The sequence below is a fragment of the Heterostelium album genome (genome assembly GCF_000004825.1).
Source record: "Heterostelium album PN500 unplaced genomic scaffold PPL_scaffold9, whole genome shotgun sequence".
Lineage (NCBI taxonomy): Eukaryota > Evosea > Eumycetozoa > Acytosteliales > Acytosteliaceae > Heterostelium > Heterostelium album.
Genome location: NW_008805071.1, coordinates 629,968 through 656,628, shown reverse-complemented (window position 1 = coordinate 656,628; position 26,661 = coordinate 629,968). Strand labels below are relative to the sequence as shown.

General features: G+C 32.8%; 11 protein-coding genes and 1 non-coding gene across 12 annotated transcripts; 7 read left to right on the top strand and 5 right to left on the bottom strand.

The window, feature by feature from the left end:
• Positions 1–32: 32 nt before the first annotated feature.
• On the bottom strand, positions 33–3,723 carry PPL_08799 (uncharacterized protein; the record flags this gene model as incomplete). Its single annotated transcript, XM_020579600.1, has 4 exons — positions 33–895; positions 969–2,189; positions 2,258–2,617; positions 2,682–3,723. 4 exons carry the CDS (start codon positions 3,721–3,723, stop codon positions 33–35), a joined length of 3,486 nt encoding a protein of 1,161 aa, XP_020430275.1.
• A 250-nt stretch (positions 3,724–3,973) lies between these two features.
• PPL_08798 (uncharacterized protein) lies at positions 3,974–4,258 on the top strand (the record flags this gene model as incomplete). The annotated part of the gene is made up of 2 exons (XM_020579599.1): positions 3,974–3,984; positions 4,105–4,258. 2 exons carry the CDS (start codon positions 3,974–3,976, stop codon positions 4,256–4,258), a joined length of 165 nt encoding a protein of 54 aa, XP_020430274.1.
• Positions 4,259–5,978: 1,720 nt separating this feature from the next.
• Positions 5,979–8,581, top strand: PPL_08797 (ankyrin repeat-containing protein; the record flags this gene model as incomplete). Its single annotated transcript, XM_020579598.1, has 7 exons — positions 5,979–6,338; positions 6,472–6,921; positions 7,018–7,215; positions 7,299–7,497; positions 7,584–8,091; positions 8,190–8,371; positions 8,400–8,581. The coding sequence occupies 7 exons, from the start codon at positions 5,979–5,981 to the stop codon at positions 8,579–8,581; spliced, it is 2,079 nt and encodes a 692-aa protein (XP_020430273.1).
• A 708-nt stretch (positions 8,582–9,289) lies between these two features.
• Positions 9,290–10,850, top strand: PPL_08796 (membrane bound O-acyl transferase family protein; the record flags this gene model as incomplete). The annotated part of the gene is made up of 3 exons (XM_020579597.1): positions 9,290–9,874; positions 9,959–10,110; positions 10,199–10,850. 3 exons carry the CDS (start codon positions 9,290–9,292, stop codon positions 10,848–10,850), a joined length of 1,389 nt encoding a protein of 462 aa, XP_020430272.1.
• A 107-nt stretch (positions 10,851–10,957) lies between these two features.
• Positions 10,958–11,818, bottom strand: PPL_08795 (uncharacterized protein; the record flags this gene model as incomplete). Its single annotated transcript, XM_020579596.1, has 3 exons — positions 10,958–11,245; positions 11,314–11,487; positions 11,564–11,818. The coding sequence occupies 3 exons, from the start codon at positions 11,816–11,818 to the stop codon at positions 10,958–10,960; spliced, it is 717 nt and encodes a 238-aa protein (XP_020430271.1).
• A 617-nt stretch (positions 11,819–12,435) lies between these two features.
• PPL_08794 lies at positions 12,436–12,525 on the top strand. The gene is given in 2 exon segments: positions 12,436–12,473; positions 12,489–12,525. It is a non-coding gene; the product is annotated as a tRNA-Tyr (tRNA).
• A 906-nt stretch (positions 12,526–13,431) lies between these two features.
• On the top strand, positions 13,432–15,555 carry PPL_08793 (uncharacterized protein; the record flags this gene model as incomplete). The annotated part of the gene is made up of 2 exons (XM_020579595.1): positions 13,432–13,859; positions 14,373–15,555. The coding sequence occupies 2 exons, from the start codon at positions 13,432–13,434 to the stop codon at positions 15,553–15,555; spliced, it is 1,611 nt and encodes a 536-aa protein (XP_020430270.1).
• Positions 15,556–15,735: 180 nt separating this feature from the next.
• On the bottom strand, positions 15,736–16,002 carry PPL_08792 (elongation factor 1-beta family protein; the record flags this gene model as incomplete). Its single annotated transcript, XM_020579594.1, has 1 exon — positions 15,736–16,002. The coding sequence occupies one exon, from the start codon at positions 16,000–16,002 to the stop codon at positions 15,736–15,738; it is 267 nt and encodes an 88-aa protein (XP_020430269.1).
• A 301-nt stretch (positions 16,003–16,303) lies between these two features.
• Positions 16,304–17,895, bottom strand: PPL_08791 (lactonase family protein; the record flags this gene model as incomplete). Its single annotated transcript, XM_020579593.1, has 3 exons — positions 16,304–16,325; positions 16,457–16,494; positions 16,807–17,895. The coding sequence occupies 3 exons, from the start codon at positions 17,893–17,895 to the stop codon at positions 16,304–16,306; spliced, it is 1,149 nt and encodes a 382-aa protein (XP_020430268.1).
• Positions 17,896–18,415: 520 nt separating this feature from the next.
• PPL_08790 (DUF3430 domain-containing protein) lies at positions 18,416–20,398 on the top strand (the record flags this gene model as incomplete). The annotated part of the gene is made up of 2 exons (XM_020579592.1): positions 18,416–18,956; positions 19,830–20,398. 2 exons carry the CDS (start codon positions 18,416–18,418, stop codon positions 20,396–20,398), a joined length of 1,110 nt encoding a protein of 369 aa, XP_020430267.1.
• Positions 20,399–20,564: 166 nt separating this feature from the next.
• On the bottom strand, positions 20,565–22,249 carry PPL_08789 (uncharacterized protein; the record flags this gene model as incomplete). Its single annotated transcript, XM_020579591.1, has 4 exons — positions 20,565–20,813; positions 20,894–21,036; positions 21,188–21,716; positions 21,842–22,249. 4 exons carry the CDS (start codon positions 22,247–22,249, stop codon positions 20,565–20,567), a joined length of 1,329 nt encoding a protein of 442 aa, XP_020430266.1.
• Positions 22,250–22,812: 563 nt separating this feature from the next.
• Positions 22,813–25,734, top strand: PPL_08788 (uncharacterized protein; the record flags this gene model as incomplete). The annotated part of the gene is made up of 2 exons (XM_020579590.1): positions 22,813–23,689; positions 23,834–25,734. The coding sequence occupies 2 exons, from the start codon at positions 22,813–22,815 to the stop codon at positions 25,732–25,734; spliced, it is 2,778 nt and encodes a 925-aa protein (XP_020430265.1).
• Between the last annotated feature and the right edge of the window lie 927 nt (positions 25,735–26,661).

Genomic DNA, 26,661 nt, shown 5'->3' with positions numbered 1-26,661 from the left:
TTTTTGTTCTTTATTATATATGTATATTTTCGTTAATCTAATTCTACACTCTTTTGATTTTTTCTTTCTTCCATCATCATTTTAATTTTGTATCCATATTTTCTTTTGATAATAAAAACTAAAATGGTGGCGAGAATAATAAAACCTAGAACAGATCCTATAATGATACCGATTTTCTGGAGTGTTGTTAATCCTGTACTTTTACAGACAGAGTTATCGTCGAGTAGCACTGAGAAATCTGGGTCCAACATTGCAACAGTTTGGAAATTAGGTATGTTGATTCCCACGAAATATACATTGGTGTGATCGGCCGATTCTGCACCTCCATCGGTTGCATTAGCATTGAGAAGTGTGTTTCTTACTTTGGTTTCTATACCATCGATTATGGCGGTATCGATGAAACGTCCGTACAAACTCTTGTCGTTGACTCTCAGCTTGATCCATGTCAACTCTTGACTTGGATCTGCTTCTTGACTCGAACAACTATCAGAGTTGGTTGGGTTGATGTTGGCAGACAAGATAACTTGCAGGTAGTTTAGCCTGTCTTTAAAGGGATAGGTGGCGACTGTGATTGTATACTTCAAGGTGAATGGATCCATCGTTAGATTCTTACTGCCAAACTTAACCTGAGATCTCTCCGAGTAGTAATAGACATCGGTTTGAATGGTGGCATTGACAGGTTTGCTATCTATCGTTGTAGAGTATCGGTATGCTTGATAACTACTCTCAGTTCTATTGGTAAGAATCCAACTTGTCAGATTGTATCTCTCAACAATAGCTCCATTGGTATCAATCTCTCTTAGTTCTACCACAGACACACCAGCAGTAAAGTCGAATCCAGTGGTGACTGTAGTTGGATTACTAGGATCATGTGTTGTAGTGGTATTGATAATTTCTAAATAAATAGAATAGATGATTAATATATATTTTGTTGAAATATATATTATACAAACAATATTGAAACTTACGTGATCTACAATTATAACCAGAATAAGGAGGAGTACAGATACAAACACCATCTTCACATCTTCCATTGGTGGAGGAACAATCTGAACATGGTTTGTTTGAAGGTGTCGTTGGTGTTGGTGTTGGTGTTGGAACGATATCGGGTGGAACGATTCCTTTGAACCAAACATAAAACGAATTCGATAGTTTGTTCTTATATTTCAATTGGACGATTAAATAGGCGCCACTGTTTGGTTCCACTTCAATAATAACGACACGTGACGATGAGCTCACTAATTTGGCGGTGGAATTTTGAACTCCTCCTAGAGACACAAATGCAGTAGTGTTGTCAGTGAGGGAACCTAGTAATCTACCATAGATAGTTAGCAATCCACCTGATGTCGTCATTGGACTTGTCGATTCAATAATTGGAGAGGCAGTCGATACATTGAAAGTGGTGGTTAGGAAATATGGTAAACTCATATCCTTTAGTGCTTTCGATGAGAATCCAGTTATCACTTGCATACTATCGATGGCACCGTAGATCGAAATCAAAATACCACCATTCGCACCGAAACCATATGGCAGTTGTTCATTCACAAAATATCGATTAAGATTATTTCCCATTTGGACATATGAAGGTGTCGAAACATAGAAATCACCTTCTATCGTTGTAAAGTAAACTTTTAGAGGATAGCCAGTCATGATTGGATTGAAATATTGAATTTCAAATGAGAAATTGGCGAATCTATTTCCCGATACATCAACATTCATCGCTGGCATGTAGAATTGTCTGATGACGGCTTGTGTTGCATTTGCAACTTCTGGATTATCGTATTGAACGATCAAATCGTTCATTTGTGTTGGTGAATTGAGTAACGATACAAAAGGATTGATATAGATATCGTCGTTTGTCCACGATGGTAATGAGGTAGCCAAATTTCCAAGATAGTCATATAGCTCCAACGATATCTTTGCCTTGAACTTTGTGCTTTGTCGGCTCAACATCAGTGAGACCCTGTGTGTAGATTGGAATTGGTCACCCGATATTCTAGATTCATAGAAGAGAGGCCATCTGACAAGGTAATTGGGATTTTCATCGGATGTAATATAGAAAAATCCATTCTTGAAACCAGATTGATCGTTGATTGTGAATGTCCAATTTACAAGTACCTGCTCAGTGATTACAGCTGGACCTGAAGTTCTTCTGAAATCACTAACAATTGGACCCATTAAATCAGCATCTAAAGATTAAGATTCAAAATAATTAATTGATTGGTTTTGATTTACTTGTTAATAATATAAAACATACATGTTGAAATAACTTTCAAATAGGCATTTTGATTGATATTTGGAAGTGAAGCAAGTGAGCTTGGTGTAAATGAAGCTGGATAATTCCAAAGTAGATATTCAACTGGACCAGAAAATAGTGATTGTCTTAATGTTATTGGAATGACAAACAAACTTTGAACTGGATCATAATGTCCTTCAAAGATATTCAAATCTGCTTCACTCTTGGCATAGTAGTTTCTCTGTAAAATTTGGATCTTTGGATTTCCATCCTTTACACCTTTACATGAGAAATATAATGTAGTGTTTGCTGGTCCATTCGTAACATCAATATTATTTGGTCTAAATTCAAATGAATCAATATCAAATGGATTCATAGAAACTATGTTTAAATTCCAATTTAATTAGTATTTTTTAATAAATGATTTGAGTAATAAACTACTTACAAAATGGAAGAGGAAGAACTAATGGTTGGTTTACAGCGTATGGAGTTCCTTGTAAATAATGTGAAGCTTGTAATGTGATATCATATACAGTGTAGGTTTCGGTTGCAATTGGATTTTCAGTGATGACTGGCATCCTTATGAGTGATTCATATCGACCATTATAGAAATCACCCTCTACCAAATCAGTATTGTTAAGTACTATTCCATTCTGTAGGGTTGTCTTGTAGTAGCCGGCTACACTTTCGATTTCCAAATTGACAATGGCAGTGTAGGAATCGATCATCGTAAAACCTAAACTTTTAATGAATGGCATACCTGATGTCGGCATTGGTGTTGGCCATGAACCGAAATTGATTTCCTGTGATTCAAAAGCCAAATCATGAAAAGCTGAAATGGGAATGGAGTTTGATGATTTATAGGGTGGGAATAGCATTTGGAAGCTAAATTTGGTTTGTGAAATGAATCCAAAAGGATAGTCTGGTAATGGTTTCTTTGAAAACTTCAAGTTTGGAATATAGGAGGTGTATGAGTAGGTTGCCCAATTGGCAAATAGAGGAAGATCGTTCTTTGACAATATATCGAAACTTCCAAGTGAAGGTGGTGCGTCGCTAACAACGTAGTTGAATGTCTTGTAAAGTCTGTTGGAGTTCTGAGAATACACAGAATATGTGGAATTGTAATTTGGGTAGGGAATGGACAACATTCCGAAAATAGATGACTCTGTTCCTAGCAGTGGAACGAATCTGGAGAGGTATCTTCTTGGACCATAGTTTATGAAAATTCGAATTTGATCTCCTCCCTGGACCAATACGGTTGAACCTATAGTTGCTGCTTTATCTCTGATACTGAGGACGGTTTTATCTGGGAAAGGGATTTGCACTGATGGAGCAGCGGCGGTTGTCGGTGAAAACGGTATGGTTATTGACTGACTACCGCCACCGATGATTACGATGCTCACCGGTGCTACAATGTCGGAAGTAGGATAGGGTGCTAAATCCAGTTGAAACACCGGATTGTTTGTAAGCACGTGAACAGGACGCATTCTGCACTGGAATAATCTGTTCGCCGAACAAGTATAGACTCCATCACCTACATTTGCAATCATATTCGTTATTTGAACGTACATTCGATAGGTGTCGGAATATGGAGAACCAACAATCGTCGACGATTTCAGTCCGATTGGTGTTTTCAGATCGGAACAAGGTGAACCGATCTGCACTGTTTGTTGAACATCGCTATTCGACACATTGAGAACGGCCACGTACGATTCGTTGGTGAACGTCGAAATATATATGATTTGCGTGTAACTTTCCGGGTCAAACGCTCTCGGTTCAATATGAAAACTGACATTCGGATTGTCACTGGTGATTTGGCTACTGATGATTGCACTCGATGTATTAAACAGCATTACATAGGATATTAGTATCGGTAGATTACAAAACGATGGTGACGATATGGTCGATGAATCCAAAATTAGGAAAACAGCTCTGCCATGTGTCAAAGCAACATTGCAGCAAAGTAAGATCGCCACCACTATCGAAATGATTGAAGAATTTAACTTTATCATGAATGATTAATTTATTTGTGGAAAGAATTACGATGAAAATAGATATTATACATAAATAGATAAATAATTGAAAATATGAAATACTGGCAACAAACAAAAACTATAATCAAATTGATTGTAACCAAACATTAAATCAGAAAATGTTTAAACGTTTTGTGTTTTACACCATTTCCAATATCTAGATTTTTTTGTCATTGAACTCAAAAAAAAAAATCATAGTATTCGACCCCACTTTTAATTGGTTTCACCCCATTTTTATCAGAAAGATGTGTTCTTTTTTTACGGAATCTTTAAAACGAATCCAAGACTGGTGGACATTGTTAATGGGTAATTTAAGCCGATGAATGATCCATTGTTTAATAGTTTTTTATATTGTTTTCAGAAAGAATCAATCAATTATAGATATTTCAAAATATCTATTTTTTTATCCTGAAGTGCTGCAGTTTATTCTGACTTTACAGAAAGCTTTGAATATATAGTATTCTACATAAAAATTCTAAGTATCAGAACCTTATGCTAATTTAAGAATATGATGAACCTGAAGCTAAAAAGTTGAATCGATCAATAAATATACAAACTAACACATTGTATATTTATATTTATATCTATTATTATTTTTCCTATTTTTTTCTTGACTTATTCCCTCACCAAAAACATTTAATGTAGAATGATTTTAGTTTTCTTTTTTTATTTTATTTTTTTAAATATTTAATAAGATATGCAGAATAGTGATACAGTTAATAATATGTTTGCAAACTTAATAATAGGTATTCAATCAAAAGATGGTTCGATGTGCCCTTTCTGTAAAGAAGGCAGTCGATATTTAAATAAAATCATCACCGGAGTGGATGTTCTTATATGTAGTGAATGTGAAGCCATCTTTTCAGGTGCAAACGAAACAGACTTTGACACCTTTAATTCACTACTACAGAGAGTACAAGAAGAAACAGGCGATGCAAACCTAAGATTAGAAGATCTCTTTATTGACGATGATGAGCCCGAAACAAAATGAATAGTATATATTTTATATTCGAATAATAAGTTATAAAATAAAAAAAAAACAAACAAAACTCATTGTACAAATTATTATTACTTTATATTATTACTTTTATTTACATCAAACGAAATCAATCTATCTATCAATTATTCAATTTTAATTTTATCTTTCTTTTGTTTTTTTTTAATTAATTTTCATTTGATCAAATGATGTAATTTTTAATGAAAAAAAAACATCGTGATGGGAAATATTCATAATAATTGTGCCAAAACCGATGCATCAGTGAGCAAAACAAAAACAACACGAAAAATTGTCTTTATCTATTTTTATTTTTTTTTTGTTTGGGTTTTTTTTGATTAGATTATTAGAATCAAGATAGAAAAATTTAAAATAAATAAATAAATAACTAGTTTTATATATATTATTGTTGTATTATATATTGTAAAAACATAAATTAAATATAAATAAAATATAAATCAATCAAATCAAATCAAATTATTATAGAAAAATATAATAAAAAGAAAAAAAAAAAGAGAAGTTATTGATAGCAATCAAATCAAAAAAGAAAGAACAGGACAGATATATTATACTATATGTAGATACAATAATAAAATAAAATAGAATAAAAGATTGGTATTTTTACTAAATAAATAATAAAGATTAGAGGATAAAGAATAAAGATTATAGATTAAAAGATAAAGATAAATAAAGATAGAGATAGAAAAGATATATAATGAATCAACAAACTTCACCGCGATCTGCATCGCCACCGACAACACCACAAAAATTTCTGGATACTTTCGATGGCTCCATAGAGTTGATGGATTCAATCGATGATTCACCGCAGTTCCGAAAGCAATTGAAGGATACCGAGCAGAATATCGAGGAGCTCGGCAACAATATCAAAAAGATACTAAAGTCGGCAAAGCAATCGTGTGACTTGGGAATCGAGTACAACACATCGTTCAAATCGTTCGCTGACGATCTTCTCTCGTACCGTGTCGATGCAAAGGTAAACGATGATCTTCTCGAGAAAGGAATGATTAAATTTACAAACGCACTCAAAGAGATATGTAACTATCGTGAAGTATTAGTAAGTAAACATATTCAATATTGAACAAAACAAAGACAAGACAAAGAGAAACTTTTGCATTTTGTTAACACTTTTGTTTTTTTTTTAACAAACAACAACCCAATTTGCGGAAATGATATTATTATTATTATAGCATTTTGAAATGGAGGCATTGATTCATAATCCTCTGCAAGAGTTTGCAGAGAATGACTTGAAGAATGTGAAGGAACAATATAAAAAGTATGACAAGTACAGTCAGCAACACGATAGTGCAGCGTCGAAACTCGGTCAGATCAAGAAGAAGAACTCGACAAAGATCGAGGAGGTCGGCCAGGAAGTGACCGATATATTTCGTGCGCGTGTGCAACACAGCTTGGATCTGGTGGAGAAGATGAACGAGGTGCAGGCACGACGACGTTTCGAATTCCTCGAACTCTTCTTTGTATATCTTCACGCGCAATCGACATTCTTCCACCAGGGCTACGAGTTGTTCCGTGATCTCGAGCCACACATGCGAATCTTTTCAAGCTACCTACAATCCACTCGTAAACATTTCGACGATGAAAAGAAAAAACAAACCAATCAAAAGAAAGATATTATTAATGTATGTTGTTGTTTGTTTAATCAATCAATCAATCAATCAATCAATCATTATCAAACAACTAACCTAACAACTAATAACTTTATCTTTAAAATATAGAAACTAAATGCATCATCTTCACCGACACAAACATTCTCATCTTCGCCATCGGTCAATGGTGGAATACAATTCATGCAGGGAAGAGCATCTAATAACACTGCGAAACGTGGATATCTCTTTAAGAAATCAGACTATTCTTATAATCGTAGATTCTTTAGCTGTGAAGATGGCAAATTAAGTTATTTTAGAACAGGAAATGTATGTTTTTGTTGTTTCATATAATGTGTGATGTGATGTAATGTAATGATATACTTATACTCAAATACAATACAACTATCTAGGAAACTACACCATCACATGAATTCGATTTATTCTTAACAACAGTTAGAGTAAGAGAGGATTTGGAACGTAGAAATTGTTTTGAAGTACTCTCACCCGATCGTTCTTTGATATTACAAGCAGAGTCGTACGAAAGTATGATGGAATGGATTCAAGTACTTCAAAACTCAACTGCAAATCTAATCAACAATATATCTCCAAGTAATTATCAAATATCAACAATAACTATTTTAAATATGATTAATAGTTTACTAACTTTTTCTTTATTTCTTATTATTTTTTTGTAGAAGATAAACCTAAATCACAAGTAAACAATAATAATACACAGAACAATAGTAATAACAACAATAATAATAATAATAATAATAATAATAGTACTTTGAATTTTTGTAACACTAGCAATGGATATGTAAATAATTCACTTTCACAATCACAAGACAACTGCAATGACAATGACTCACCACTGGCAATACTACGTTCGCTCGACCAATCCAATACAATCTGTTGCGATTGCAATGCAAAAGATCCAGAGTGGGCGTCTATTAACTTTGGCTCGATCGTTTGTATCGATTGCTCGGGTATTCATCGTGGTTTGGGCGTGCATATCACCAAGGTGCGTTCGTTGGTTCTCGACAAATGGGAACCAGAGTTGCTCGGCATGATGAAGTGTCTGGGCAACGATCGTGTCAACCGAGTGTTTGAAGCGTGCGTGCCATCGGACCGCGTCAAACCAACGATAAACAACACATTCGAAGTACGTTCTCGTTGGATACGCGATAAGTACGACAAGCGAATGTTTGTATCGTTCATAGAACGCCCGCTCGAAGAGCTGAACAGTATGTTGTACACCGCATCCGGGTTGCCGGACACCGGTCGTCTGCTCGAGTTGATAGCGTCGGGGGCCGACTCGAACCACTACGATCCTGCACACCAATATCGCTCGCCACTCCACAACGCCACTGCACACTCGCAAGCGCAGAACCTCTGTCTGCTGATACAGAACGGTGCGCAATCCGCCATTCAGGACATCGATGGCAACACGCCGTTGCACGTCGCTGCCGACTCTGGCTCGTCGGTGTGTTGCATCCTCTTGATCATGAAAGGCGTCTCGCTGCTGACCATGACCAACAAGAACAACAAGACAGCACTCGATCTCGCAGTGGACAAAGGTCAGGTCGGCTGTGTAGCAATTCTCAGACTAGCACAACTTCAACGCGACGAAGGTAAACTTACGTTTGACGAGTCATTTGCAGAGGTGTTACGAGGTTTCTCAAAAGAGAAATAATCACACTGCTTTTGCGACAAATAATCAGTAATCAACAACACAACACAACAAACGCAATACATAAACATAACTAGCAATATTTGCAAATTCAAGTTATATTTATCTATCTCATCTGTACATAAAAAAAAAAAAATTCCATATAGGAATCTATAAATTAATAATAATAATGTATTTATTTTATATAATTCATTTATTTATTTAAAAGATTCAATTATATCTATTCAATTTAATTTCAATTAATGAAATGATATTTTAGTTAATTTAGTAAAAATAAAATAAATTCTAGATATTTATTTTTGAAGGTCATTTTTTGCTCTGCAAATGAAAAAACAACAGAAAGTCAACAGCAGTATTATTACCGGTCAAGTCAGATATTAAAAATTTTTAAACTAATCATCGTTTTTTTTTTTTTTTTTTTTTTTAACTTTTGAACAAAAGTAGGTTTTTTTTTTTTTTTTTTTAAAATCGATTGAACAATTTCAACCTTAATTAATAATTTTAGGTTACTTTTCTAGTTATATATACATACAAATATATTATATTATATTTATTTAAAATATTTATATTTTCACAATAATATTTATATTATTTTCACAATATTTATTTTATTTTATTATTTTTTAAAAATTAAAGATTTTAGATAATTAATAAACAAAAACAGTATAATTTTGATTTTTCGAATAGAATAGATAAAAACAAGAGAGAGAGATGTTGGATATAGATCATTATCTTGATTTTGGATTCCCATTGGACCAAGTCAAGTTTGTATTGTGTATGTTGTTTTCATATCCGATGGCGATGGTGTTGCGTTCACTACCGAATGCCTCTACGAAACATATGATGTCGATCGCTCTCGGTATCTTTTATTGTCATTTTTCGTTGGGTGCATTCAGTTGGATTCATTCATTCGCCAGTTCGCTGGTCTGCTATATAATGGTGAGTGTACTGCCACGTCGTGTCTCGCACATCTGGGTGTTCGTATTCGCTATGGCATACCTCTCGATTTCACATTGGTACCGTATGTACACCGACTACATGGGTTGGACAATGGACTTTACATCGCCACAGATGGTGTTGACTTTGAAGTTGACATCGTTCGCCTGGAATCTCTACGACGGATCGCGTCCTGCCACCGAACTCACCTCTGACCAACAGAGACGTTCCATCAAGAAGGTACCATCGCTTCTCGAGTTCTTTGGATTCATCTATTTCTTCCCAACATTCTTGGCTGGTCCAACCATTGAAATCGGTGATTATCTTCGTTATACCTCTGGTTTAATGTTTAAAGATGGTGTAAGTATAAGAATATCAAACACTATTATTATTATTATCATTAGAAAAGTTGTTAATTTCATCAAATTTCTCTCCCACCATTAGAAATCAAATGGTATTATGCCAAGTCCAAACTTTGCATCACTTCGTACATTTGTTTATGGTATTCTTTGTTTCCCATTGATTATTATCGGTGGTACTCTCAATATGGATTATCTCTTAACATCTTCATTCGCAAATGAACCATTGTTATGGCAGTAAGTTGATTTTGTCTTTGTAGTTTCTTGATTGATTTAGATAAATATTTACTAACTTGGTGCGCACCAATGATAACAGAATTATTAGAGCTCATCTTCATGTTATGTTGACAAGATTCAAGTATTACTTTGGATGGTATATGTCTGAGGGTAGTGCTGTGTTGTCCGGTATCAGTTTCAATGGATACGATAGCAATGGCAATGCCAAGTGGGATCGTTTGACCAATGTCTATCCAATCAAGGTGGAGTTGGCGTCGAACGTTCGTGATGTCTCGACCTACTGGAATATGGGTACTGCCGACTGGCTCAAGACCTACGTCTATCTCCGTTTGACACCGGTCGGAACCAAGCCAACTTTCGGTGCCACCCTCGCCACCTATGCCACCAGTGCTTTCTGGCATGGATTCTACCCGGGCTACTACATCTTCTTCATTTCGACAACCTTCTTGACCGAGGTTGCCAAGGATATCCGTCGTAAGATCCGTCCATTCTTTGTGAGCGGAGCCGAAGAGAAGCCAATTCAGCCATGGAAGAAGCTCTACGATATCGTCGGTGTCATGGTTACCGCCTGGTGGTTGAACTTCTTGGGTGCCAGTTTCCTCCTCTTGAGTTTGGAGAGAACCCTCGTATTCTGGGGTGTATTCAGATTTATTCCATTAATTATGTTGGTCGGTGCATTCATTTTATTGCGTTTCTTTGTGCCTGCACCAAAAGTTTCCAGAACTCCAAGATCAGCATAATAATAAATGGTAATAGTAGTGATAATATATAAAAATAAATAAAAAATAAATCCCTAGATATACTATGGACATAATTTTAAAATGAATCAGATCAGATCCTATAGATTTTATTTGGATGATGGATAGTTAACTTGATACTTTGAATATTGATATGGTTGTGCTGTCAATATGGTTTGTGAATGAGTTGTAGTTAGAAATTGTTGTGGTGGTTCCGAATAGCTAGTTGATGGAAAAGTGTTGTAGTTTGAATAGTTTGTTGCATTAGTATTAAATGTGGCGGATCTAAGTGGTTGCGATAGTTCAGGATGGAAAAATGGTTCTTCTTCAATAATACAAAGATTGGTATTGAATTTGATAAATCTTTGAACTTCTTGTGATAATCCTACTGCTCCCAACTATTTTAATAATTTAATTAGATTTATTCTTTTTTTTAACTTTATATTGTTTATTTTGTTAAACTTACTCCAAAAATTAACCAAAGAGATGAACTTATTGTACCAACTATTAAAAGTGCTTGATTATAGTTGAAAAATAATCTATTTTTATCATTGATATCTTTTCCATTACTTATTTCAATGATTCCAAAAATAAATACCGTTAGTGTAAATATCCATACTAAAATAGTAAGGATTTGAAACTATTTTTTAAGATTAGATTATGAATTTTATTAGTAAATAATTTATTATTTTATTATACAATAAATATTTTCTTACAATCGAGAGTATAATGCTACTCTTTTTAAATAATCCAATGGTTCCAAGTGCAATAACAAATAAACTAATCAATCCATTAACTAAATGTACTACACTAATAAAAAAAGATGGAATTGTTGTGACGGCCATTGATATTAATAGAATTTTATATCTTCTATTCATCATATTCTTGATATCACTAGGATTTTGAATATTTGATGGTTCATCTTTGTGATTATAATATGTTGGTTTTTTATAACTAGTTATTTTATTCATTTTATTTTTATAAAAAGGATATTAAAAATTTGGTATAAATAGTTATTCAAAGTCTTGATAAGTTCCTTAGAAAGAAAAAAAATGATATCACATATTGATCACCCAATTATATATGTTAAATCAATCAATATTTTTAACATACCCCCAATTGGATAAATAAATAAAACCAATCATATTTTTTTTTTATTTTATTCATTTTGGGTAAGATAATTAAATATCAATATCAATTTAATTTAAATATAAATTAAGATAAAATACTGTTAAGATGTTTTATTTTAAATATTTTGTTTATAGTTTGTTGTTTTAATCTGGTTTTCATATTTTGAAGATATATTTAGTAATACGTAAAGCCATATTATTTATTCAAAAAGTTTAAAATTATTAATGATACATATCAACTCTTCACTCATCAAAGTTACATTAAATTTAAGTTTGTTATGGTATTTTTTTTTGGGATCTTGTAAAAAAACAAAAATTTTTAAAATATTATATGAAAGTATCTCTCATGCCATAGATTTTAATAAATTTTGACTTAAGAATTAAAATTATAAATTCTTAAATTTAATTTAGAGTCTGGTAACTATAAATTTTTAAAATGAAATTTTAGTAATTATCATCCGACTTTAACTCAAGTGGTAGAGTGTTTGACTGTAGTAAGAATCACAAGAGATATCAAAAGGTTGCTAGTTCGAGTCTGGCAAGTCGGATCTTTTAATTTTTAAACCCGGATGCGGTATATGTTAAAAAGTTGGAAACCTTCAAAACTTTTGCCTCTTCTTTGCAACAATCTTCGCGGACCAACTATAACCAATGCGTCTAATCACACTAAATGAACCAATCTGTTGTTATTATTCACATAACGCTGTAAGTGTTCATTTACATATGTTGTACTTCATGGAATATTGTTGGTAAATTATTAGTTTTGAATTTATATATCCTGTTGATTTCGATATGTACACTATCTATTATTGCTGAATAGATAGTTATAATATAGTATTAACTGTAATATATACTGTATCTATGGAATTTAACTTATCATAAGGTTAATAATCATGTCAATAGAAATTGATAACTTGATGAAGATCGTTAACGATGGTAACTGTTAATATATTCCATTTTTATGCTCCATTCCTTAAAATGGCAGTATTATGAGAGCAACATGTTGATCATTTCTTTATTAATAATTATAGTAGTCGAATTTTACGATTATTTGTACTGTTTCATTCTAATCTATTGTAATTCAACATGTTCGCTGATATGATCATTCGAATCTTCAATAACAATAAATATAAAGTGTAATTGATTAAAATTACTTACATATTGATATATTGATATGCTAATAATACATAGATATAATCTATGAAATAAAATCTATTCATTTAATAAAAAAACTAATGTACTTGAGCAATCAATGCTTAACTTCCTTTCTAGTTATAATCCAAGAAGAACTAAAAAGATTATAGTTCTTGAACATAATAATATTATAAAAATGTTTATTTGAAAATAAGAAAAAAATATTTGTTTTTCTTTTTTTATGATATCTTCCCTGATTTAGTTTTAAGATATCTAACTGATTTTTTTGATCAGTATTATTTACTCTTTTATAAAATATAATGTTTAATCAAATTTTAAATAATATAATTTTAAGAAATAAGATATTTAGATATATTCATGATATATCATTAAATATCATTAATAATAACAATGAAAATAAAGATTATGAATATCATGATCAACAACAACAACATATTATTGTTTATAAAAGTTTAATAATAAAGAAATATCATGAAATCGATAATGCAGGATGGATGTTGGATAATCATTACTATCAACTCTTCAGATACAAGCTACTCAGAGGTGAATCAATCTATTTCACAACATATGCACTCAGATTGCTATTCTCAAAGTACTCATCGAATGACATGCAACTACAACTCATAAAGCAGTTGTTCAATAGCGATTGCTTACCACTTCGCCTACAGAATAACCAATCACATATCATGGAGAGTGCATCGATATCGGGTTCAATTCCACTGCTAAAGTATCTCTTTGTTGAACAATCATTTGCATTGACATCAGGTTGTTTGATCTCTGCGATTTCCGCCGGTCACTTGGATGCTGTCGATTTCATATGCAGTAACAGCGCGCCAAAGTACCGGTTGGAAGTGACAACCTATTGCATAGAGGCAACGGCATCGAAAGGAAATCTCCAGGTTTTGAAATATCTATTTGAAGTTCAGGTCGATCTGCTGATGCACTCCGGTGTGATGGCGAACCGAAAATGCTTGATTCGCTGCATCGACCTGGCAGCGCAAAACGGGCATCTCAATGTGGTGATCTACTTCTACGAGAAGCTGAATGTCGGTCCGTCGAACGCAGCAGACACCGCGCTGCTCCACGACCACGAAGACATTGCTCAGTACTTGGTGGAGCGCGGTCACTTCTCGGCGAATTCATTCGGGTTGGCGGCGGGCACCGGCAGCATCAAGCTGCTAAACCTACTGCGCTTGAAAGCGGGAATGCGAACACGCTTTCCCATACAGTGTATGGATAGCGCCAAGAGCAGTCATGTGATCTATCACGTGCATGGACAAACCGAAGGATGCACGGTTATCGCATTTGAGAATGCTATCAAACGAGATGACTATGAGTGTCTGGTGTTCTTGTTCGAGTGGTATCACAATCGATTGGATAATTTTCATTTGAACAATCTGTTTCGTTGTGCTTGTAACTATGCGCGGATGGATATGGTCAAGTTCATCTATGGCAAGATGACACTTCCACGCATACAATGGTCACAAGTTCTATATTCCAACAATCAACTTGTTCAGAAGAAGTCGGCCGATAGCAAGTACAGTATTGCCGATGTATTCGATTGGTTTCACGAAAACAATGTACCACATTGCGGTCCTGAGGCATGGCTACTAGCAATGGAAATAGGTTCACTGGAAGCACTGAAGATAATAATGGAAAAGGTTAAGCCGGATGCCAGTAGAGATCATAGTTACTCTCTTAAATTGGAGCTGATAGATATGTCCGTTCGAAGCGGATCTCTTCAGATGATAAAGTACATCTATGATAATATTAAACAGAGCTGTACAGAGAGTGCAATTGTTTTGGCTGCATCCAATGGGTATCTTGCGATTCTTGAGTTTATCATCGATCATCATTTCGATATGATAAAAACAAACAACAATGCAGATATCCTTACAACCATAACAGATCTTTTCAAAAGCGGTGTAAAAAGTGGAAGTCTGGCTATTTTAAATAAGATATTGTATTATATTGGAAAGAGATATGGTGGAAGCGATAGTGGAAGTGAAAACGGACATCAAACGACAATAGTTGTCGAACAATCATTGTTGGAGATCAACCCAAATTTGAAAAAATTGATGTTTGTAGAGACATTGGAAGCTGGGCATTTGGAGATGTTCACCTATCTCCTTGAACGATACAGTCCACTAATGGATCAATCCACATTCAACATGACACTCACCGAGATACTAACGAGATATGATAAGTCAACATTAGAACTACTGTACCAACATCAACCTACCAACTTTTTCGATATTGTTGATGACATTCCATCGTTCGATACCTCCTCATTTGCAACACTAGATTATTTCTTTAACAAATGTATCTCCAAGGATAAATCAAAGAATCTTCAAGCAAATCCAAAAGAATTATTTAAAAGTAAAACATTATCATTGTTAGGTATAGGCATGAAGAAAACTTAGAAAAGAGGAGAGCAGAGATAAGAATAATAAATTGTATATAAAAATTTTAACTAGTTAAAGTTATTGATTGAACTGTACAAATGAATTTAAAAATTTATTTTATTTGATTTAAAATTTTATTTGTTGAATTTTAATTAGTTGAGTTGACTAACTGAATGAATGATGTGCAGCAACGGTAGTTTAAATCTTGCTGAATGATTCAATTTCAACGGTTTGTACATTGGGGAAGTTGGTGATTTGACTTTGGAGGTCATCTACGGAGACAGAGTCTTCTACCACACATGAGATCATCAAGTGCTTGAGATTGTAGGCGAGACTCTCACACTTGGCTTCACCCCAACATAAGCCTGGCTTGGTGATCTTACGGATGTTTTGCTCTACCAACTTGAGATCCGAAGATTCGTCTTCTGGTCTAACATCGAATACAATAGCTGACTTTTCTTTCATTTTTATTATTATTAATTATTTATTTAGATATCTAATGAATTTAATTAAATTAAATAAGGATAATTCATCAATTTATATTTTTTTATAATTAATAATAAAATTAAAAATATTAATTAAAATACTATAAAACAATCAAATTTGGTAATTAGATAAAAGGTCAAGACTATTGTGTTCATTATTAATAAAATATCTTTTCCAATTTGGAAAATAGTTTTTTCCTTTTTTAGTTTTTTTCAATAAAACTAAAAATCTGTATAAAAGATTTTTTTTTAATATTAAAAAATTATGAATAAATAATTTTTTAAGGAAAAGATTTATAAACTCTTTTGATTAAAAATAAATTCCCTTTTTTATTTTGTTATGAAAAAAAACTTTAGATAATATTATCTAAAGTCAAAAAGTTTTTTTTTTGGTGCTCGAAAATAGTTTTGGAATAATATTGAACAGATATTACCTTTCTAATATCAAAAAATAATTAATATGTTCATGATTCTAAGGATATAAAATATTTATCTAATATTTTTAATAAGAACTAATAAGATAAGAATTTCCTTTTTATTCTATTTTTACTATTTTTTTAAAGATTTTGCTTTTGACCGAAGAAAAGAGTAAAACAAAAAATAAGTTTTTGAAATCAACACCTCACGCAATAAAACATATATATTATGATAGATAATCACTAGACGAGTCTATTGATATCGAATTTATCAAAAAATAATAAGAATATATACTTTTTTCAAATTTTTGATTATTTTTCTTCTTATAAATTTTTAAACAATCTTTTTATTGTTTTGTAAAAAATACCAATTGTGATGGACTACCAACATCTATGTAGTTATTATTGAATTGTAACTTACCAGATTGTTGATCGATTGTGAAATAGGTGATGTTGTCACTACGTTGATTGAGTACGTAGAGGAATCGGTGGGTTGGGTCAATTGTTAGTGCACGTGGGAAGTCACCGCGTGTCCAAACCTCCTCGATAAACGATAGAGATCCATCTTGCTCTGAGATATCAAAATGTGTTATGGTGTTACGTAATCTGTTCAATGCGTAGATACGCTTGCCACACGGCGACACTACGATACCCGATCCAAAACTACTGCCCTTGTAGCCAGCTTCGAAATTGGAGATGGTCGAACGTTCTTTGAGCAAACCGGTATTGCTATCAAAGTCGTAGTGTGTAACGGTTGAAGACTCTTCATTGATGATATAGGCATAGTCTTTTGAGGGATGGAAAACCAAGTGACGTGGACCGCAACCTTTCGAGGCAGCGGGAATCCAAGCTGGCGAGTTTGGTGCAAGATTTCCATTGGAATACTTCCATTGGTAGATTCTATCCTGTCCAAGATCGGTATGGAAAGCGTAGCGTCCGGAACGGTCGGTTCCAATCCAGTGGGCATGCACACCGTCGTGACCACTAATTGAGAAACTTCCAGGCTGCGATCCTTCAGCGCGCAACGGACCGACATCGCCAGCGGTCTTGAAGAACGAAGATGACTTGCTGACAGCACCATCGCTACCGATTGGGAATACCGCTACCGAACCACAGGCATAGTTGGCAACCATGAGATGTTTGTTCTCATTGTCCAACGACAGGTGACATGGTAATCCACCGAGAGCATCACACTCCTGGATAAAAGTCAACGAACCACTTGCAACGTCGATGCTATAGGAAATGACAGATCCATTGTTTCCACCCTGATAGTTGGTGATCTCACTGGCAGTGTACAATTTGTTGTTAACGCTGTCGATCACCAATTGAGCAGGTGACTCCTTGGTGGAAACAACACTCTTACGTGTGAGAGCACCTGTTTCCTTGTTCATAGAATACAAGTATACACCTTCACCATTTGGATGGTATGTTCCAATATATGCTAAAATCTCAGACATCTTGGACTAGTCTTTTTCAAAAATGATTAAACAAATTAATGCTAAAAACATAAAAAGATGTCATGACATGAAATTTAATTAAATTAAATTTGTAAAATCAATTTTTAAATAATTTTTTTTTCTTTTTTTTTTTACTCTTTTGTCCTGGTCTAAAACCATTGATATCTTTGTTATTAGTATCTTTTTAATATTAAAAAAAATATTATTTAAATAATATCAAATAAACAATAATTCTTTTTTATTTAATTATAATAAATAGTAAAATATTTAATATTTTAAAAAATATCTGTACAAAGATCAAAATCTTTTTTTTAAAATTTTGCAAAAAAGACCCGCAAATTACTACCTTGATCAGATATTTTTACAAGTTTCCGTGGTTGGCACTACACAATTCCACTCACAATCGTAGCTGTTTCAATCAATGACAACAAAAATGAATAATCTAACTCTTCATTTATTTTTAAATTCTTTTAAATAAACAAAAATACACAGATAAAATATATATATTCTTGATAGAAAGATGATGAAAATAAATAATACATTTTTAATATTAATCGTTGGATTAGTATGTTTGGTAGATCTTTCAGTACAATCAAACTTTATCTATATTACACCATACTCTTCAGATGATGTTAGCTCCACACCCTATGGTATTGGATATAATATACCGATGGACACTTGCTTGACGGTCAATGGCATCGATGTCATGTTCCACCAAGCGGATCCATCTTCCAACAATGTAACAATGACAGAATTCCTAGATAATTGCACTACTGCTCACACTCACTACAGCTACAGACTCGATGAAGTAGTCGGCTTCAATCTCTTCTATGGTCCAAAATACAACGCCACTCTCTCACTAAAGACAAATGCTATGCCATCGGACGCCGTTCAATATATCTACTACTACTACAGTAACTTCTGTTCCGGTCCAACCTACACTATCTATTTCACTAACGGCTACTCAGATAGTGACGGTAAATATTTCTGTAACAACGACGAGCCACAAGTCTTTGCTTGTTACAACGGTAACTGTGTCCAAGTTACATTCGATCACAGCTGTAATGAAGTTTATTACACACCTTTCAAAGTTCGTTGTTAATATTTATAATAAAATAAAATAAATATAAAATATTATGTTTGCTATTTACCAAAAAACAATAAACGAACGATCCCATTTTTTTTCATCGCCATTATGAAATTTCGGCATAAATCAATCGATCAAATGTTTCCATTCAATGATAGAGAAAAGAATAGCTATTTGGGGCATCAACCACTCTAATTTTTTTTAATTTTTTTACTGTTTTCGGAATGGAATGAATAATTTTTGTTTCTTAAGATCGAGGTTCTGAGAAAGAAGTTCTTTGTAGATTTTCGATAGAACAAAACAAAACTGGCTCTTGCTTTTAACCATAAACCGAATAAAATAAAAAAAACCACTCTGATCACATTAACCCCACTAATTTTTAATTTTTTTAAAATTAATGCGCAGGCGAAAGTTGTTGGGAGCCAGTTTTGTTTTGAAATATTTTATTTTTGATATTTTTTATTAAGATCATTTGCTGGTCTTGATAAGATATTTTATTAGATTTTTTATACCAGTATAATTGTTCATCTTAACTTTGATGATAATGGTTCTAAAGTAAAATGAAGCAAAGTTGAATTATAGAATGAAAAAATCAGTCAGTTTTGAAAAAATAAATGTTCGAACAGGCTCATACACCAAAGACCAATTCAAAAAATTTGTATTTATTTCTTGGTAACCAGTTTCAAAAGATCCTTTTCAAAATAAAAGGATTTTCAAACACATATTTAAGTAACTTTTCTTATCTATTTTCTTTGTTAATTTTCTATATAAATAATAAAAAATTTAATAGTTTACTTTTAGAATAAAAAAACAAAAACAATGTACAGAATAAATAATATTATTTTAGTAGTTATTGGATTAGCTTTTTTGGTTGATTTATCAACTCAAACAACATTATCCTATATTTATATCACTCCCTATGGATCTAATGAGACAGCTAAAACTGACACACCCAATGGAGTTGGATACATTTTTCCAATGGACACCTGTTTGGATATGAATACCGGTACCAATATTTTGTTCCACCAAGAGGATCCTAACTCCAACTCTGTAACAATGTCCCGGATGATAAATTACTGCACCACCTTAGTTGAAAATTTCACTTTCACCTTGGACGAAATGACAACTTTCAATATTATCTACGGTCCAAGCTTCTACTCGACTCTCTCACTGAAAACCAACAACATGCCAAGCGATGCCATCCAATTCTCCTATTATTACGACAGTAGGAAGACCTGCGTTGGTCCAACCTACACCAAATACTACACCAATGGATATTCCACTAGTACCTCCAAGTACTATTGTAACAACAACGTTCCAGCAGTATTCTCTTGTTCCGATGATAATTGTACCCAACTCAATTATTCAGGTTGTAATTCCGGATTTTTTTACGGTTCATACATAGTACACTGTTAAATATAAATATTTATATATATATAACTAAACTAATATTTAAACAAAACAAAACAAAACAAAACAAAACAAAACAAAATAAATAAATTATTTTTATTCATCAAAAACAAAAAAACAAAAAAGGATAAAACTTATGTTTATATATATGTATCGTTGTTTCGCTTATTTATTATGAATTCTTATTTCCTTTACCTTTGGAAATTAAATATCTTATTTGTTTTTCTTTTCTATCCATCATATACATATCCATTGATTGTTGTCTTTGTTCCTTTCTCCTTTGTCTATCTTCTAAAAATACCTTTTTATCTTTGTCTGCCATTATAAAATTACCGACTCCAAGATAAGCTTCACTTCTTTCTTTATAAGCATCGATATGAGTTGGATTAAATTTTATACATTCTGAATAATCTTCAATTGCCTATAATTATTTAATAAAAATTAATTAATAAAAAATTAATTAATATATTCTCAATAAACAAATAATAATCTAAACTATACCTTTTCAAATAGTTTTAATTTATTAAAACATCTAGCTCTATAAAATTTGATAGCTGGATGCTCAGCTTCTGCCAAATAGTTCATCGATGATGTAAAATCTCTTATAGCATCCTCCCAATTCATTGCTTCCAAATGACATAATCCTCTTCTAAAATAATTATTTCCAAGTGTATAATTATCCAAAACTAAAGTAGTGAGTGGAAAATAATTAATTAAACTTGATCAATCTAAACTAACTAGCTAATTGATTGAGAAAACATCGATTTATAAACTGCCACTACTACTACTACTTACTGTATACTCTTGTAGATTTATAAAACTCTTGGTAGTTGTTGAAAAATAGATTGAGTAGTTGCAGTGCCAGTCTTTCTTTGCTCTGGAGAATGAGAAGTTCCGCTGCGTAGGTCTGGGTCGGTGGGTGATGATAGTTGCACGCCAGCGCTTTGTCTCTGAGGTGGAAGCAGTTGTTCATCTCGGGACGCTCCGCTTTCAGGAGACATCGGCCTTTGCCAACGTAGCCGTCCGGCTTGGAGTCGTCGCAATCAATGACCGACTCCCATCGACGTATGGCGTGAGCGAGCAAGGTTTTCGCACGCGAACTCTCTTTGTCGACGACATTGTCGTATTCGTATTCGATCATGAAAGCATTCAGCGACAGCAGCCTGTAGGTCTCTTCGTGTCGATAGGGAATCGATTTCAACGCTTCACTCAGATTGTGACTGGCCAAGTCACGCTGTCCCATCATGAATCGCGCAGCTGCAATACGTGCATTCAACAATGCACCTTCGATCTTATCATTACATTGTTTCAATGCCTGTGAAAACTAGATTGATAAGATAGTCAGTCAGTTAGTAATATTACAGTTAATATCTATTCAATCATTCATTCATTCAGCTTTGAACCGATATTCAGCATCGAACCATATCCCACATTCCATTCTATACATACAATTTCGATTGCTTTACTATAGTTATGTTCTTTATAATATAGATCAGCTTGTTTAACTAATTGATTGATATGATATGAAAAATCATTGATTTGGTCGTATGAGGTTGTTATAGTTGTTTTTGTTGTTTCTTTGTTTTTTATTTTATTGTTATTACTATTTTTGTTATTGTTATTGCTGTTGTTTGTTGAATAATAGTTTTTATTAAATGCAAATGTTTTATGATTTTGGTTATTATATATAAATGTGGTAGATAAAGATGAAGTTGATACTATTGTTGGTGGTGGTGTTGTTAGTGGTGGTGTGTAAAAGTTTATATTTAATTTTAGAAAAGATGACCTTAAACAGTAATCCGATGTTGTTGTTGCTGCAACATTATATTTGCAAACTATATTTCTAATTCTATTCATTAAATATATTAATTAATTATCTATCTATCTACAGAATATAAAACATCAGTATTTAGTATTGAATATATAAAAAGGTAAAACAAACGAATATGGTTGTATTAATAATTAAACTACAATAAAAAAAACGACAAAATCGATTGAGAATGAATTCTTTCATTTTTTGTCAAGCATTAATAAAGTTTTTTTTTGAATTTGTCAATCATTTAATATCCGCTAGTTTGTTTAAATATGTTCATGATTGATTGTTTTGTCAATCAATCGCTTAATAGAGTAGAATTGAATATAATGTAGATGACAGTAACAACAACAACATACCCCATTAATTGCTCTTTCTTTGATATTTGACAGCTTGATGATCTTGCCAACTAATTTCAGTTTTCAGAGCAGAAAAACTAACAAACATAGTCATGCATTCACTATAAATACTCCATGGGCATGTGCTCAAAATAATCAGTCTTTGTTATACAATATAATTACAATATTATCTCTCTATCTCTTTATCACTATTAGTTATCATCTTTATCTCTAATATAATTATAATTATTATTGTTATTGTTATTATTATGCCAAAGAAATCTGTATCTACTACCTCTGTTAAACAAACTACCAATGGTAAACATCTAAAGCATAAGAAACAATATGGTATTGGTGGTGGTGGTGGTGATGACGATGTAGACGAAAGAGAAGATTGTACCAGTACTCTGACAACGATAACGACTACCATTCTAAAGAAAAAGTCGAGCTCTGAGAATCTAAAGAGAGAGAAGCACTGTGCATCCGAGAGAAAAGGCAGAGAGAAGAGAAAGAACCTATTGCTTTCTCTGGCTGATATGGTCGGTCTATCCTCTTCAAGAGATTCTATGGTTGTATCCAACGACAAGAACTACGCTGCCTCCAGTACCAAAGAGAAGAAATCGGCCAACTGTGATACCAAACCGACTGCTGCCAACATACTTACCAAAGCCATAGATGTCATTGCCGAACTAAAAGAGAGAAACGATATTTTGATTCAACAATTGCAACAATTACAACTAGAACATCAACAAGTATCAGATTCTAACTCTACTTCAATTACAACTGCTACTTCCACTTCCACTTCAAATATAAATATTAGAGCTAGTTCTTCTATGGTACCGAATACAAGTTCAAAGACAATATCATCGGCATCATCAACAACAACACCACCATCATCATCAACCTCTACCAATACACTACCATCTTTACTGTGGATGTTGGCAGAGGTGGGTATTTACACTAGACAGCATAGTGCTGAGCTTGAAGTACATCATTGTAACAACAACGATACTATTTCATCAGCATCTTCGTTGCTAAGTTCTTTTGGATCTCTTCCTCTATCACCATTTCTACAAAAAGATAATGATTTTCATCGTCATTCAGACAATAATTATCAACAATTTCACTTTTACAATCAAAATTACTGTAATTTGTAATAAATATCATTTAAATAAAAAAAAAAAAAATACAACTTAAATTAATCTTTGTTTTCTTTTTTTTTTTTTTTTTGAAACTTTACTTTTACTGATTGTGATCATAATTTGTGATTTAATGAAATTTATTTATAAGTAATCAATCCAATGGATAGTGAATATAGAAGTAATATTTTTAAAAAGATAATAAATTCTAAATGGTTGTGTAGTAAGATATTTCAAGAGATAAGAGATTTTCATAGATTCTATTGGTCTGGATTGAGAGAAACTCTAACATGTAGTTGGGATGAACTTGGAATGATATGTGATTGGCAAGATCTCGGTTGTTTCCCAGAAGAATTAATAAGATTCAATATGAATGATCGGTACAAATCGATATTCAATCATTTATGCTTAGCAATCAAAAATGATCAATCTAATGATCACGATGATAATGATGATAGTCTTACAGTTCTTGATCACTTTAAGCTACAGTTCATAAGATCTCTCAAAACTGCATCGCTATATGGCAATCATGACCTCATTGAGTATATATACAATCGATGCGATCATAAAGATCGAATAGCAATTGATTTCAGATCAATCTATAGATATGCAATGAAAGGAGGTCATCTTTCAATTATTAAATTTCTCAATGATAAGAGTATCATCGAGTTTCTCAAAGAGAATAAAATAGAACAGGTATTCTCTGTTACGTCCATTACCAAAGCAGCGAAAAACGGTCATCTATCGATAGTACAGTATCTCCACGAGAATAGAAATGACGGTGCAACATCGAAAGCAATGGATATGGCAAGTGTTAATTCACACCTAGACATCGTGAAGTACCTACATTTCAATAGGACCGAGGGTTGCACCTATTTGGCAAAGAGCAAGTGTAAATCCATGGAGATTGCAGAGTTTCTCTTCACCAATCGAACAGAACAATCATCATCGTCCTATATAGGTGCCATTGAATCGGGTGATCTAAACTTGGTTAAATACATCTATCAATGTTATCCGAGTGACTTTTCAGGAGGAGGAGGTAGTCCTATCGATTTGGCAATGGAAAAGGGATTCTTTGATATTGCTGAGTATCTCGTGGTGAATGGAATCGGTCAGTGCAGGAATTCAACAATTACAAATGCTGCATTTCATGGTCAGTTCAATCTTGTAAAATTAATTCATAAACAACTTGCTAGCAGTTCGGCAACAAAATCGAATGAAATCCATTTGTTTAGTTTCCTACATGCAACGAAGCATCGAAATAACTTGGAGCTTGTTGAGTTCTTGTTTACCAATAGGTCTGGTGTAATTACTAGTGCTGCCGTTGAAAATGCTGCATCAGTTGGAGATCTACCAACACTGAGATTCCTTCTTCAGCACGGTGGAGAGGGTACATCTATTGCATTAACGAAAGCAGTTGTCAACGGTCATTCCGAAGTTGTAAAGTTTCTTATAGAGAATCAATCAGTGGAATGTCCACCCAAGCTATTGGATACGTTCAATATTGAGAAACATTTCGAATTGTTTCGATATCTACATTACAAGAGACCGGATTTGCCGATTAGGATTGCTATGGATTGTTTGGCAGCTAGTGAGAATCAAGCAGCAATGGAATGGTTCATCAACAATCGAACGGAGCGATTCACCTCGAATGCCTTTGAGTATGCAATCAAACACAACCGACTATCAAACATTCAATGGTTACAACGAAATTGTAGCTATTTGCAATTGGATGCGAAACACTTTAAGAGTGCTGCGAACCGTGGTTATTTTGATATCGTTCAGTATCTAAACAGTCAAAACACACCATATTCAAAGAAAGTAATCGAGAAAGCAATCAATAGTGCTTCTATAGATATCGTCAAGTTCTTACATTACAATCGTAGCGAACCGTGCTACAGCAAAGCATTTAGGAATGCAATTCAAAACAAAGATCTACCAATCCTCAAATTCCTCCTGATGAACCGTACCGAAGAGACCTATATCAATCCCTCTTCAAAGTTCTACCATTATCTTCAAAGATCAGAATTCATAAAGAAATTAAACATTTAAAAAAAAAAAACAAAACAAATTTACTATTTTAATAAATAAATAATTGCTAAAAAAGATAAAATAAGATATATATATTTCTTTTCAATCTAATCAAAAAATGAAAGAAAGAATGAGATTATTATATTAATTACAATAAATAATTTTTATAGTAAAAAATGAAAATAATATTACCCCCTTTTGCTATATCCCTTACACCAATTTCATTGGAATTAAAAAAAAACAAATAAAAAAAAACACCAAAAAAGATATAAAATTTTTTTTATGTTTTTTTCATTTTTGCAATCTGGGTGAAATTATTATAATAATTTAACTTAATTATCATTAAAAGAGGATTTTTTTAAATTAAAATTTGATGAAAATGTCAATAAATTCATTAATCCTTAATCATTTGCTATAAACACTTGTGTTGGTTTAGTGTCAAATAAAATACATATCCTTATTAATAATTTTATGGTGTTACTTGTTTACACACCCCACACTCTCACACTAACTCAACACATTCATATCTATTGAATTAGGAACAACAACAACAACGAGCAAACAAAACAATCACAAACCAATTGCAAAGTTATTTATTACTACAATTTTATCATTCATCAACTCAACTCATTACTCATTTCAATATAGTTTTTCAATATTAATCAAAATTAATTTATAAATTAATTGTATTAATTTTCAATATTAATCAAAAGCAAAACAAAACAACATAAAGTTCAAACATACATACTTTAAACCAAATATATCTAGTTATTATTAATATTAGTAGATTTAAATTAACCCTATAAAGTAATTATCATTATTCATTAGTAAGTATAATTTTAAATATCAACTAGCAAAATATATTCATTAGTTTTTCATTACCAGTCCAAGAATATGCAAAAACAAAATTTAAAAAGAAAATGAAAAACATCTTCAAATTAAATTAAA